This window comes from Xiphophorus couchianus, chromosome 10 (assembly GCF_001444195.1).
Source record: "Xiphophorus couchianus chromosome 10, X_couchianus-1.0, whole genome shotgun sequence".
Classification (NCBI taxonomy): Eukaryota; Metazoa; Chordata; class Actinopteri; order Cyprinodontiformes; family Poeciliidae; genus Xiphophorus; species Xiphophorus couchianus.
In genome coordinates, this window is record NC_040237.1 from 15,041,154 (window position 1) to 15,055,155 (window position 14,002).

At 39.7% G+C, this 14,002-nt stretch overlaps 1 protein-coding gene across 4 annotated transcripts in view; it reads left to right on the top strand.

Annotated features, from left to right (window-relative positions):
- abcc3 (ATP-binding cassette, sub-family C (CFTR/MRP), member 3) overlaps nt 1-13,614 on the top strand; it is a 58,798-nt gene extending 45,184 nt beyond the window's left edge. Inside the window, exons 23-31 of one of the 4 annotated variants that reach the window (XM_028029405.1) lie at nt 94-407; nt 4,355-4,554; nt 5,579-5,705; nt 6,326-6,427; nt 7,388-7,534; nt 7,622-7,780; nt 9,414-9,580; nt 9,667-9,861; nt 12,789-13,614. In XM_028029405.1, the coding sequence (XP_027885206.1) occupies nt 94-407; nt 4,355-4,554; nt 5,579-5,705; nt 6,326-6,427; nt 7,388-7,534; nt 7,622-7,780; nt 9,414-9,580; nt 9,667-9,861; nt 12,789-12,900 (1,523 nt within the window). In that variant the 3' untranslated portion in view covers nt 12,901-13,614. Of the gene's footprint in view, nt 1-93; nt 408-4,354; nt 4,555-5,578; nt 5,706-6,325; nt 6,428-7,387; nt 7,535-7,621; nt 7,781-9,413; nt 9,581-9,666; nt 9,862-12,788 lie in introns of those variants that run through there. The other 3 variants (XM_028029406.1, XR_003597039.1, XM_028029407.1) reach the window with 3 other exon arrangements.
- The last annotated feature ends 388 nt before the right edge of the window (nt 13,615-14,002 follow it).

Below are 14,002 nucleotides of genomic sequence, written 5' to 3' on the forward strand. Positions count from 1 at the left end.
TGAACTTGTTTACGGCACACAGTCGGAGCAGATCCTTATCCATTTAACGCAGGTGTTGTTGTGTTGTCCTCCCCTCCCTCCTCCTTCTCGCAGGTGTGCTCATTTTGGTTAACTGCCTCTTGTGCCGGGCCTACTGTATGCTGCGGGCGGCCAAGCTCACGCACCGCAACATGCTGCAGGGGGTCCTGCGAGCCCCGCAGGCCTTCTTCGAGAGCACCCCGACTGGGCGGTTACTGAACCGCTTCAGCAAAGACGTGGATGCTATAGACTCCCACATCCCCGATAATATTGACATATGGATGCGCACTTTCTGGTACACACTGAATGTGCTGCTCATATGCTCTGCCCTCACCCCAATGTTCCTCATAGTCATAGCCCCGTTAATGGTGTTCTATTGGTGGGTTCAGGTAAATAGGAAACAAGTGTGCCAACTCATGAATACATGCATGGTTGTGAGTGTTGCTGAGCGAGTGTGGTGTTTATAGACTGCTGTATGTGTTTGAGGCAGTAATCGTTGCCGCCGTAGTGTTTTAGGTCGGCTGTGGTTTGATTTGTTTTTGCTAGTTTGTAGTCGCAGCAGCTTCACGTGTAGCTTCGAAGGTTAGCGCGGTAGCTAGTAGCAGGATTCAGTTGGACTGTTTACGTCAACAAATCGTATTTGATGTGCAGCAAAACATTAGCTGAAAAATATACAATTTTGGATTTAAATTTTAATTTCGCTAAAGTAAATTTTTTGAGGCAGGGTTTTATTTATGGCCGAAATAAATTTGTTCTCTTTAAAGGCTAAATAATAGCATTTCTTTTTCAACTGTGGCGTTGTACACGCGTGTAAAAACGAATAACTCACGTCACAACATTTGAAAATATCTCGTACACAAGTGGTCGGTTTCAGAAACGTTTTCATCCGCATGAACGCGCACAGATCCGCTCCTGAGCGTTGTTTTAAACATGCCAAACCTGCAGGGGGCAGTGTAGAGCAAAGCTAAAACCTATGTCAGCCAATCAGATTGCTTCTAAACTAACACAACTTCCTGTTGGGATTTAAACAAGGCGCCAGGAGGTTCGCTTGTGTAAACGGATGTGTAGGTTTTACAGGTTCTACTTTTAAATAGTGCGTTAGAATATAAAGTTAGTTGTTTTGTTTTTTTTATCACCGTAATGTGCGGGACTCTAAATCTCAGTATTTCTATGCTCACTTTTAAACAGTTTTTTGTTAAATCTCCACAGTGGAGATTTAACAATTTTTTTAAAAAAAATTTAATATTAATAATGGTTTTTATTAAATATTAAACAGAGTTTCTGTGTGGATGAAAGGCCAAGATGCATACAAATTTAGATATCCGGCTAAATGTAGACTAGGCCTAAGTTTGAGCTTACCGTAGTTATATTTATTTTGATGACATTAGGTTTGAAACACCCAACAATAGAGTATCAAGTTTAACGCAATGGAGACCCAAAAAGTAGTAATAGGGAAAAACTCCAATCTATAACGCAAATAATTGCATGGTCATTTGTGTAGTAAGGATGAGGAAGTTGGGAGAAATGTTGTTTGAGAAAAGTCAACTAGTCCTTTCTGAACAGGAAGTTAAAATTATTCTGGTAAACCCAATATGTCTGTAAGTGAATGACCATTTTTGAGTAAATGTGTGATTCAGAAGACTATAAATAAACTCCTATTTCTGCCAATGATGCAGCATAGCCTATTTTATGCCATAATTAGCAAGACATCCGGTGCTAATGAATGGCAACAGCTGAAAGTCTCACTGTTGTATACACAGATTACTTGGGAGGCTTTAACTGCTAACGTGATGTAGCAGCAAAAAGATTATTCAAAGGACACCTTCTGTTATTCCAATCAAAATCTATATCACAAAGGTCAACAAAAGACTCATAAAAGGCAGAAATCATAGTTTAACATTAGATTTTCTTAACAGAGAAACTTTATGCTCACAAACAAAACTTGTGGTATGATTTCTGAGAGCTTCTACAAGTTTTGATAGGTTAAATGAAGGGATGGACTGATATTAAAATTTGCGCTTGTATTGATATCCAATATTGATATTGCTGCTAAGACTGATAACCAATATTTACATATATTATATATATTTCTCTATACTTTCAACCCAGCAACATTACTTCTCTGCTTCACTTAAACGCCTCACAATCTTGAAGATATAATGATATTTACCCATATCACCCTTTCCTGAGACTAATTTAATCGCTAGCTTGGCAATTATCTTAGAAGTTACACATCTTCTTTTCACAATATTTGTTTTAATATAATTTTGCTAGCTAAATATTATTTAAAAATGTCCACAATGTGACTAAAGTAGCCTAACAAGTCGTGGTTGACGTCTAAAAACAACTACATTCTGTGTGTGAAACATTTATCCTCGCAGTAATCACATTTTTATTGAGCGATTTTCAAATAAAAAATGAATACTGTAAAAAAACAGCTGCTACTTAGTGCTTTGTACAACTGTTTTAAACTGCTGGTTACTAACCAAGGGATTTGAGCTCGTTGATGGATTATACTGACAATCGGAAGGAGAACTGGGCATAAGTGGTTACATCATGGGGCTTGGTTTAGGAATATTTAAGAGTGGCTTGGAAAAGTGTTTATGCTCCTTTTGTTATTTTGATACTTTACCAGCACAAACTTTAGTCGGTTTTTTGGGGATTTTATTTGACAGACCAACAGAAAGTACAATGAAATGGAAGAAAAATGTGCACGGCATTGAATCAGAAATCAATTTTTTTTAGGTTTACATCAAGTTATAATGTTATTCTCTTATCAAAAACATACTTGGAGTGTTGATTGATTAATTCAGTGATTCTTTCATGCCTGTTTGAGAAAACTTTTGACCACCTGGCAACCATTCAGATATGCAAAATGCTTGGTCAGATCTAGCACCGCCTTCAGGGTGCATGTCCTCCTCCGAGCTACAGTTTACAATCTTTCAAGCTTCTGACTCGCAGAGCATCCCTCCCCACTACTTCCCAATCAGCTCCTTCAGGCTAGCCAGCAGCAATTAGCAAACACCTGCAGAGCTCATCATACGAGCTACTTCTCAGACCAACGCTGGTAAAAACGTTGTTAATGTTGTGATGGCTTCCTGAAGGCAGCGCTTCATAAAGAACAGGAGTTTTTAAAGAGACAGATTCCCAGTTTTAAGGCATTAAACTACATGGTAAATTTTATTTTAAGTCATATATGTATTTATATAGCATTTTTTTAACAACTGAAATTAACAGTTACTTGATTATGCTAAAACAAAAGTGCCACTGAATGCTTGGATTTGCTGAATTCTGAGATTTATTTGTTTGTTTCATTTGTGCTGGTGTCAGACTAAAAGGCCTGAATGCAAATGTATGCCGCACTTTACAGGTTTTCATAAGTGAAAAAAAAAAATCTTTGGAAATCAAATTTCGTACCCCACTTGTTGCTCTGCGACATAAAATCCCTACGATTCATTCAAGTTTGTGGCTGTGAGGAAACAAAATGTGAAGAACGTGGAGGGTTCAGAACACTTTTACAAAGCTCTGCCTGTCTGGGATCAAAACCAGTGCGTCGGTATTTAAACACTGGGCTTCAGTGTTGGTGGTCATCGAAGGAAGACTCTGTGTGTGTTCATGCTGTGATTCTACCTGGACCTCCAAATGAGCAAAGTCAGTAATAACAGGGTCATTTCTGTCCTGCTGCTTTTTCATAACATCCACCCTGCATGGTTTGCTCTTTGCTGCATGACTCTTTGTTTCTTCTTCTGTTTTTTTTTTTTTACCCCCTCCTTCCCTGAACTGATCAGGGAAACAAACTGAGGACATACTGGCGATACTAAAGGCTTCTGGGCTCCTAACACTTTATAATGAATCCTCTTTACAAGACTATAAATGTGATTTTTTTTTTTTTTTTTTTAAAGACAATATGCTGCATCTGTAATGAAAAACAAAACACCAGCAGCTCCACTCCTCTGGTGCTGAGTTGTTGTTGCAACATTGCAATCTGGCAGCGCACCTGCGAATTCATTAAAGTGTTTACATGCAGCGGCGCAGAGAGCGTACAGCATTCCTGAGGTCGGCGTGCTGCTTATGAGCTGATGGCGATTGGCAAATGATCAAAAATCTGAAACCCGGAATATCAAATAACTCTGCCGGTGTTTTGTTCTTTTTTTTTTTAGCTGCTTTTATTATTATTATTATTATTATTCATGCGCATGTTTGTGTGTGTGTGTACGTGTGTGTGTTTGAACTCATCTTTGTGCATTTTTGTCTTTTCTGTAATTTCTAAACAAGTGGGAAGGCCTCGTCAGGTTGTAACGCCGTGTTTGTCTCTCTCCTTCCTCGACGCCTGTAGAGATTTTACGTTGCCACGTCGCGGCAGCTGAAGCGCCTGGAGTCGGTCAGCCGCTCTCCCATATACTCCCATTTCTCCGAGACCATCACCGGCGCTAGTGTAATCCGAGCCTACGACAGGCACGCTGCCTTTGTTCTGATGAGCGATGTAAAGGTGGACGAGAACCAAAAGAGTTACTACCCTGGTATAGTGTCCAACAGGTAAGTCTCCTTCCGATTTAGTCGGAAAACACCAGCTACTCTGTTCTACGAGGAAACGCTTGTAGAAATTGTAAATATTTGACCGAGTAACTTTAGCTCGGCTCCAACAGCAGAGTGAAATCATGGTGGTTTAATCCCAACAACACTAAAACAGAACAAGGTTTCTTTTTTTACACTGCATTGCCATAGTTATTTGCTTGCCTATCTTGGAATAGATATGAATTCATTCAACATTTTCTTTTTAATATGATGTAGGGCTGAAATGATTAATCATATGAATCGCGACTAATTTAGAAATCACTTAATCGTTTAGCGAATCATTTAAGACGGGTCTGGATACCGTGTCTGTTTGTAAAAGAAGAATCCGGCCAATGGGGAATATAGTTTAAGAAATTCAAAAACTACCTTATGTTCTTAGATTGATTCAATTTACAATTTGTATTAATGTAAAAAAAACAACTTTGAGTCTTTGTACGTAACCAACCCAGATCCACTAATGTCTGACTTCACAGAACCGTTTTTGCCCGTCTTCGTTCCCACTGTTTTCTCAGTCTCTAATTCACACAGCAAATATTAATTATCAGTAAAGTAATTAATAATTAACAGTAAGAAAGTGGGAATTAACAAGGTGGATACTTTTCTTTTTAGCGTGTTTCTGGCACAAAATTCCAAGCATGTTAACATTTTCCAAAACCCTGTCAGTGGAAACGTTGATGGTCTGTAAAGTTATTTTGCTATTTAGAAATTGATTAGAAATTTACAGTCATGTTGAATTATACTTAAATGAAAAAAAGAATCAACAGTTCTATTTAAGATAAGATAACCATCTCTTCTACTCGATGATGTAATTATGTCTTATAACCATCGTGATGACGAAACACGTCATTTCCTCTGAGCACACCAACCATCACCTCTCTGGCCACACGACTTAGAATATTGTTATCTTTTCATCCTGACACAGTGTGTTTGCATAGTGGCAGCATAAAGGGGGACGGTTTCTAACTGGACGCCCGTTGTCATGCAGGTGGCTCGGAGTTCGTATCGAGTTCATCGGGAACTGCATCGTGTTGTTTGCCGCTGTCTTCGCTGTGATGGGAAAGGACACGCTGAGCCCGGGCCTCGTGGGTCTGTCCGTGTCATACGCGCTCCAGGTGAAATAACTCATGAGCAACTTTTTACTGTGGGTCACCTTTTCCACTCAAAACTCTTTCACATTTTGTCACTTAAAAAAACAACACAAATTTTTGTGTTTGGCTTGATTTTTAAGAGAGAGACCAACACAAAGAGGAGCATCATTGGGGAGTGGGTGGAAAAGGTTTACAAAAAATATTTATGTATGAAATGTGTGACGTGCTCCCTTTACTTTAATGCCTGGAAATAGAATCCTGAGCAAGCAAATGTCTTCAGAAGTCTTTTAACTAGTAAAATGAAAGTTATGGCAGAGGCAAGAGGAAAATTATTGTTAAAAGAAATCAAGTCCTGTTCAACAATATTAATTTTTGGCCATATTTGGAGGAAAACATCCCCCTAAGCACAGCAGCTTTAGGCTGAAACATGGTGGTGGCATTGTCATGCTGTGGTGACGCTTTTCTGTAAAGCCCAGTCAGCAGGGATCGTTATGCTGCTCGGAGTTGGTTGAGAGATGGAAGAAGCTGAGTGTTGCGAAGACGAACGCTCAAAAACGTCGGCAATGTGCAGCTACTCATAACTTGATCAGTAGATTTCCTCATGTGGCGTTGAGCGACTTTTAAAACCAGGATTATTTGAACAGGTGACCATGTCTCTGAACTGGATGGTGCGGATGACTTCCGACCTGGAGAACAACATAGTAGCAGTGGAGAGAGTGAAGGAATACTCCGAAACCAAGACAGAGGTATGTGGAGCATCCTCAGTTAAAACAATTAATCAAATTAATCTCTTATTGGAATAATTGTCAACTTATTCGTGCAACAAATAATCATTAAGTTTAGTATAAAGACTCTTAAATAGGCCGTTTGCTGAAAGAACCACACAGTTCAGAGCAGTAATTAAGCCAAAACTGTTAAAAAATATAAAAACTTTTTGCATTTAAGATGAAAAACCTTCTCTTTCTGTAAATATATAAATGTTGTTCTTGTTTTTCTAATAATACGGTGTTAACAACAATATTAATAATAATACGGTAATAATTATTTATAATGTAATAAATTATTATTTATAATAATTTGCTTTAATTATTATTGATAATAATATTTAATAAGCTGCAGAATTTACCAAATGTATTATCCGATTAATCGTCATAGTAATCGCTATGAAAATAATCGCTAGCGGCATCATTATTTTATTTTTTTTTATTTTTTTAGAAGTGATGCTTGTTTCACATGTTCCACAGAAGCTCATGCAGGGCTGAGCATGTATTTGCTTTTAAATCAGTGATGCTGCCAGCCCTCACACACACACACACACACACACACACACACACACACACAAACACACACGCCCACACACACCCCTCCAGACCGACTCCATGCTAGACTGAAAAGCGCAGGAATTCAGCCACATTTCATAAAGCTGCTGTGCTGTTCAGCTCGAGCTGCGCGGCACCTATAAACCGTAACTAGATCCAGAAATGTTACATTACCTGCTTCCAACAAGCCCCCCCGCCTGCTGCCCAACACAAACACTACGTTTTGTACACTCTGTACTTTAGCAGCACGGCTCCCTCCGTTCACTAGCTGCTCCACTCTTGATGAAATGCTTTGGTTTAAAAGCGAAATACAAAAAGAAAACGTCCCTTCCAATAAAAGTTATCAGAAAGTGTTCCTGTCAGAAAAAGGTGTGCTCTCTCTTCTAGGCCCCGTGGGAGGTGGAGGACAAGAAGCCCCCTGCGGAGTGGCCCACGCAGGGCAACGTGGAGTTCAACGAGTACAGCGTTCGGTACCGCGAGGGTCTGGACCTCGTCCTGAGGAACATCACGCTCAGCGTCAAGGGAGGAGAGAAGGTAGTCACCGTTTTTACATTTTTTTTCATTCAGAGGGATTTTTAATCAGGCATGGAAAAGGTGACCGCGCCGGTTGCTTCTGAGCAGATCGGCATCGTGGGTCGCACCGGAGCTGGGAAGTCCTCCATGACGCTCTGCCTCTTCCGACTGCTGGAAGCCGCTGGAGGGGAGATCACCATCGACGGCGTGAAGATATCGGAGATCGGCCTGCATGACCTGAGGTCCAAACTCACCATCATTCCTCAGGTACAAACTCCGTCACTACGCCCCACGCACACTAGCCGTGTTTCTGTCAACGGTTTTTGACGCACTTTTTGAAGTATCGCATAAGAAAACAGAGTTTCCTCCACCATGTCTTTGTGTTGAAGATGTTAAAAGTTGCAAAAATGAAGAGGAGGTGCGTGAGCAGGCATCATCATTTGGAAATGTGTGTGAGGCCAACGGGCAGGTGCAGAGGCAGCAACGCGTCAACTATAAACTTAGATTAATCCGTTTTTACTGCCACTGTTATCTGGTGTCTAAAACCCTATTTAAAATAAACAAACGATGCTCAGCCTGGTCGAGTGCCAAATAAAGCCTGGTGGCCCGCCAGGCTTACAGCACACTGGGGGAAAAGGCTGATAGAAAAAAAACATTTTCAGTTACGCAAAAATGTTTTGAAGCCCGGCTGAGGTGGTTTTTGGATTTTGCGAAAAGGTGAAAGATCTCCCCTTTTGTTTTTGCAAAAGGGGAGATGGAAACACATTTGCTGAATAAGTTCTGACGTAGAGAACTTTCCCATCCACTGGTGAGTCTGGGCACTCACAGACATTTGATTACGCACAAGCAGCTGCATAATTCATGTCCATCTTCATAATTTAAGTGCGAGTTACATGTATGGATCTGTGTGACCTGTGACTGCACAGTGTGGATTGTCTGCTGAGCCTGTTAAGTACTAATTAAAGCAAATGACATGCAATTTAATTGAGTACGCCATTATTAGTTTAAAAAGTGACAGAGGTAAAAATGGAATGTGACAGATTTGTTTTTGATCGTGTCTGGTAAAATGACGGACAACAGAAAAGTCTAGGATAACCTCTGGTTTTCATCCACTGGTGGGTTTGAGCCTTACTAGACACAAAATTGTGAAAAATTTCTGCAATTTCTTCTTATTTTTTCTACATAGAGTAACAACATCTGACAACATTACACTTTAAGCCTGGTTGATTCACTTAAAGCTAGAGATGCTCCGATCTCATATTAATATCGCTCACGATGATAAAAACTCTAGATTGGGTATCAGTGACAGTGTTCCCGATCTGTAAGAGCAGATCTATTCAGTCAAATTCTATTCTCTGAGCAACATCATGTTTTGCTATTTATTTTGCATTATATTTAAACATCCTAATCGAACTTTCTGAACCATAATGAAAGAAGGTTTGTTGCAGTTTATTTTTACATGTTGGACCAAGTTGTTTTTGTCACTTTCGGTTTTATTATTACTTATTTTACATTGGTTGTTCAACCCATACGTGCGCTGACTGAACAAATTAAAGTTTTTACACGTTTGACCAAGCTTGTGAAGCTATTGGTGTATTTCAGTATGATGTACTGGTTGGTGCAGAGTTATCAAATAAATTTGTAATTCAGTACATTTATGTCTGTTTTTAAAAAAAAGAAACATTTTGAAGTCAATTCAGCGCTGTGTTTCTGCATCAGATCGGCGTCATCCTCAGATATCGGAAGTAAAAAAAGTTGGATCGGTGCCTCCCTACTTCAAACTATCAGATGGAAACACGACTAATTTGCTTTTTTTTTTGTGATATTTCAAAAATTAGCTTTCTTTTAAGATTTTCCATCTTCATTGTCTGTAACAAGCCAGTGTCTGTCTCTACCCCAGGAACCTGTGCTCTTCTCCGGGACTCTGCGGATGAACCTGGATCCGTTTGAGAAGTACAGCGACGACGACGTGTGGAAAGTCCTGGAGCACTCGCACCTCCGCAAGTTCGTCGGCAACCAGCCGGCAAAGCTGGAGCTGGAGTGTACGGAGGGAGGAGAGAACCTCAGGTGCACTTAGCAGACTAAAAAGGAGCCACTGAACAGATGCTGGTCGGGTTTTTGTCGCTGAACATGTGCTGGTCTTTGATCCGCAGCGTGGGCCAGAGGCAGCTGGTGTGTCTGGCTCGTGCTCTGCTGAGGAAAACCAGGATCCTCGTCCTGGACGAAGCGACGGCTGCTATCGACCTGGAGACGGACGACCTCATCCAGTCCACCATCCGCACTCAGTTCGAAGACTGCACCGTCTTCACCATCGCGCACAGACTTAACACTATTATGGACTACACAAGGTCAGACAAGGGCAGATTTGCAAATAGCAGCCTTTTTCCCCCCACATCTTTTCACCACTTTGAATGTATTTTATTATAATTTAATATAAAAACAAGTTTTGAAAACGTTTTACTAATACAAATCTGAAAAGTGTGGCGTGCATTTGCATTCAGCCCCCCATTACTCTTGTAGTTTCCTAAATAAAGGAGCCATAAGCTTGACGCTCTCCGTCTTTCCCCTTCGGTCCACTTGATGACGAAAAAACGACAACCAAAAAAGAAAAAGGACTGGATCCTCTTAATATGGTTTACTTCAGAAATAATAATAAAAACGGTACAAAGGTTACCTTTCCATGAAAAATAAAAAATAAAGAAACGACAATTTAAAAGGAAAGAGAGTGAGGTCAAAAAACTGTGTGGCTCCACTCCAACTGCCCAACAGACTCTGGTTAGCCACACCCTAAAAATCCTTAATTCCAATTAGATATGCAAATTTGCAAGACATTAGTGTATCCAAATATGGTAAATTACTATGCAATAGATCCAACTAGTTAACATCTTTATCCAAATACACAAATTATAATAAGAAATATGAACATAACTTATCCTAAAGTCTGAATGAACAAAAACTGAATTTAGGCTTCTACAACTCTGATACAAAAACAATTTTTAGATTGTTAGATTATTAAATCCATCTTCCACTTGACAATCACTAATTTGTGTTAGGGCTGGGCGATACGGCTTAAGCATAAAATCTGATTTTTTTAATACCAATTTTAATCTATTTTTCTCTCATACCTCTCTTTTTAAAAAAGTATATATATACATATATGAATAAATAAAAATTATGAATGAGAAAAAATATTTTGAAGAGCTGGTTTTTAGTTCAATTTTCTTGTTTGAACAGGAGGATTGAACTGTTCAGGTCAACAGGTGAGTTGACCTGAACAGTTCAATCTTAAAGCCCAAATAAATAGAAGCTGTGAAAAACACACTTGTCAAACAAGATGGACTTGTTGATGCCCCTATATGGAAACCCAAAAAGTGCATTGGTGAAAACAAAAATCCAGATTTACCAAAAACCAAGTCTTCAAAGGCAGAATATTCTATTAATTGGTCAAATCGATTAATTGCCCAGCCCTACTTCTCACAGAAAAATCACGATGAAATATATTTTTTCAAGACTCTGGATCAGAAAAAGATGATTCAATGAGCGACTGATGATGAAAAAACACAAAGAGGAGTCACAGATCAGAGTCCCCGTCTGTTCCTAAGCTGCAGCCTTCTGACGTCACTGTACAGTGAGCACTTTTATAGACGATGTCAACTCTTTGTCACACATTAACATGAATTATTGATCACAATAGCCTCTGTCCTCTGAATGATCCCTTAATGCCTCCGGTAATGGCCATTGCCAACACGAGCGTAAAGAAGATCAGCTGTTTGAACTCGGCTTTTATTACATCTCCCAGCTTTTGCTGCCAACATCCATCTTGGGGAATCGAGCGGAGTTCTGATCGTTGGGAACAGAGCTGGGTTCTCGTTGGGGAACAGGAAGCAGGACTCATAATAAAAGAAACCATTGATGTTTACGGTTAAGCCTGATGGAGACTGATGTCTGCAGATCATTGTCCCTCACTGCTATTCTGAGAAAGTGGCAGCTGGCAACACGGCCAACGTGTGGCGTTGTTGTCCCTGTGTTATGACTAAACACTTTAAAAGACCAGAGCAGGAACTATTCCCACATTTTGACAAGCTATGATCATGAACCTTAAAGTATTTTATTAGCGTTTTGTGTGATAGACCAACACATTTAAACCAAATAGCCGTATTTCCTGCTCAGTATGCAGTCAGGTTCTCCAGAGTCCTGCTGATGACCTGGTTGTTGGACTCAGGTGTGTTGAAGCAGAGAAAAGTTGTAAAACTTGCAGGACTGAACCTGGAGGCCTGGAGCTGATAGACCAATGCAAAGTAGATGGTCTATTTGTGTAAAGCAGAAACATTATTATGCATAGACTTACAAATTCTTACAAATCAAAATATGAGTCTGGCATACAGTTTAAGATTTCCCATCTGTCACTAAAGCGAGGAAGCCCGTCTCTTCATGGTGTGTTAGTCAGGGTGTCCACGCATCCTTAAGAAGTCTTTTTTTAAATTAAGGCCTGAAATTTTGTCGTGGCAGGATTATTTCATCTCATAATATTCTCATAGATGTCATTTTCTCTCAACCAAAAGTTTACCATCTTCATTGCGTTCTAGAGGCAATTGAGGCTACCGCTAACCGCTAGTTGGTAGAAAGTCAAACTTAAGTTTAACCTTGAGTTAAAATTTGGGCTGAAAAATCAATAAATTTAGGGTAATGCTGAACAATGAATAAATAACAATATATATCTCATGATAGACACATGATCAATGTCAATAGATAATACATTTGATATAATATTCACTATATAGGATATTCACTGAACTTTCGCTGCTTACCCTCTCACGGTGAGCTAAGCAAGGTTGGCGGCATCAGCTCACTCGCTCTTTGGTTACCTAGCAACAACCTTTTGAGTAATTTGCGTAGCAACAGTTTCAGGTTTTGCCACCGTGCCTCATAACTGCTTAAAAAACATCGGCGGGGAGTGAAGACTGAGAATAAAAGCAGAAAGCCACCAGCTTGGCAGTATTTCAGTTATTTACAGCAACAAAATGGAAACCAAATCAATAGTTATCGATATCGACTGACATGAAACACTTATATCGTGATACGTTTTCCATCCATGTCGTCCAGCCGTAATCTAGGGAACTGTTGGGGAATGGCTGACGGCTGACGATGAATTTGCACTTACCCATACATGCAAAAAAGCTAGCTAGCTAGCTAGCAAGGGTATATTAGCGGTCGGTAACGTTCTGATTGAACAGCCACAGACGATCAGTAACTTTTGTTCTCTCTCTCGTTCCAGAGTGCTGGTGCTGGACAAGGGACAGATAGCAGAGTTTGACACGCCCACAAACCTAATATCAAAGAGAGGAATCTTCTACGGCATGGCTAAAGACGCAGGACTGGTGCAGTAGAGGATCAGCTCAGTTCATCACAGCCTGACTCTGGGCTTTAACCCTGGCAGCCGAGCTGTTCGTCACTTCGTTCTTGCGTGGACTTGCTACATGACATGACTGCGTTTATGTTTTTCTATAGGAGCACTTTCTGCTCGCTTTGAATGAACCCTGAACTCATTTTGCAGGCTTGGGTCAAATTGCACTTGGGGGGGGGAAAAGTTCTAGTTCTCATCAGGTCTTTTTTTTTTTTTTTTTTTGGAGTGGTTGTCAACACCTGCAGCCACTCGTCCAGCTGTCCTTCTGTCACATAAGCAGGAAAAAAAAAGCCATACACACAGACGCTGCTTGACCCAAGCCTGCTGCTTTGTGCCTTCTGCCAGTGTGATAAGCCAGTGAATGTATCATATTTTAACTTGGCTCATTGCTGCAAAACAGCTAACAAGGAGGAACTTTTATTTTACTATACAAAGTAGAAGACTGTGCCACTGTACCGTCCTCACGAGAGGCAAAAAAAGAAAAAAAGACTACACTTTTGAGATAAAAACCCACGTTATTTTTGTACTGTACCTTTATTTAAACTACTTTTGAGAGATTTGTATCATCTAGGGACGCTTCAATTATATGTGTGATTCTTCTGTGAACCAAATCTATAAAAACTTGAATTCTATACCACCAAAATATGAAAAATAAATAATAATATGCATTTATTAAAAAAAAACAAAACAAAAACAATGGAAGATTAATCTGTGCGTGCTTTGTTGCTGACATTAGCTCTACCAGTTAAAACCTATTTGTTGATGTGGTAACACTTGGCTCACTTCATGACCGACTCCCACTAAGGATACTAGATGTGAAAGCTGTCACATCGGGTGAAAAGAAGATCAAATTTTAAAATTGAGGAAAAACTCCATTTATATATATTTTAAAAGTTTTAACCCAAATTTATGTTCTGAATCAAAAACCATCCATAGACTTTGAAATACCTCAAAAAGCTAATTGAACGGTTGAGCAAAACCATTTTAAAGTGTCACAAATGGTCCTCGTTTGGGAAAATTTATAGGAATGAAACAGAATTGAAGACTTCTGTGTTAAGGGCAGATACAAAGAAAATGAATTATTT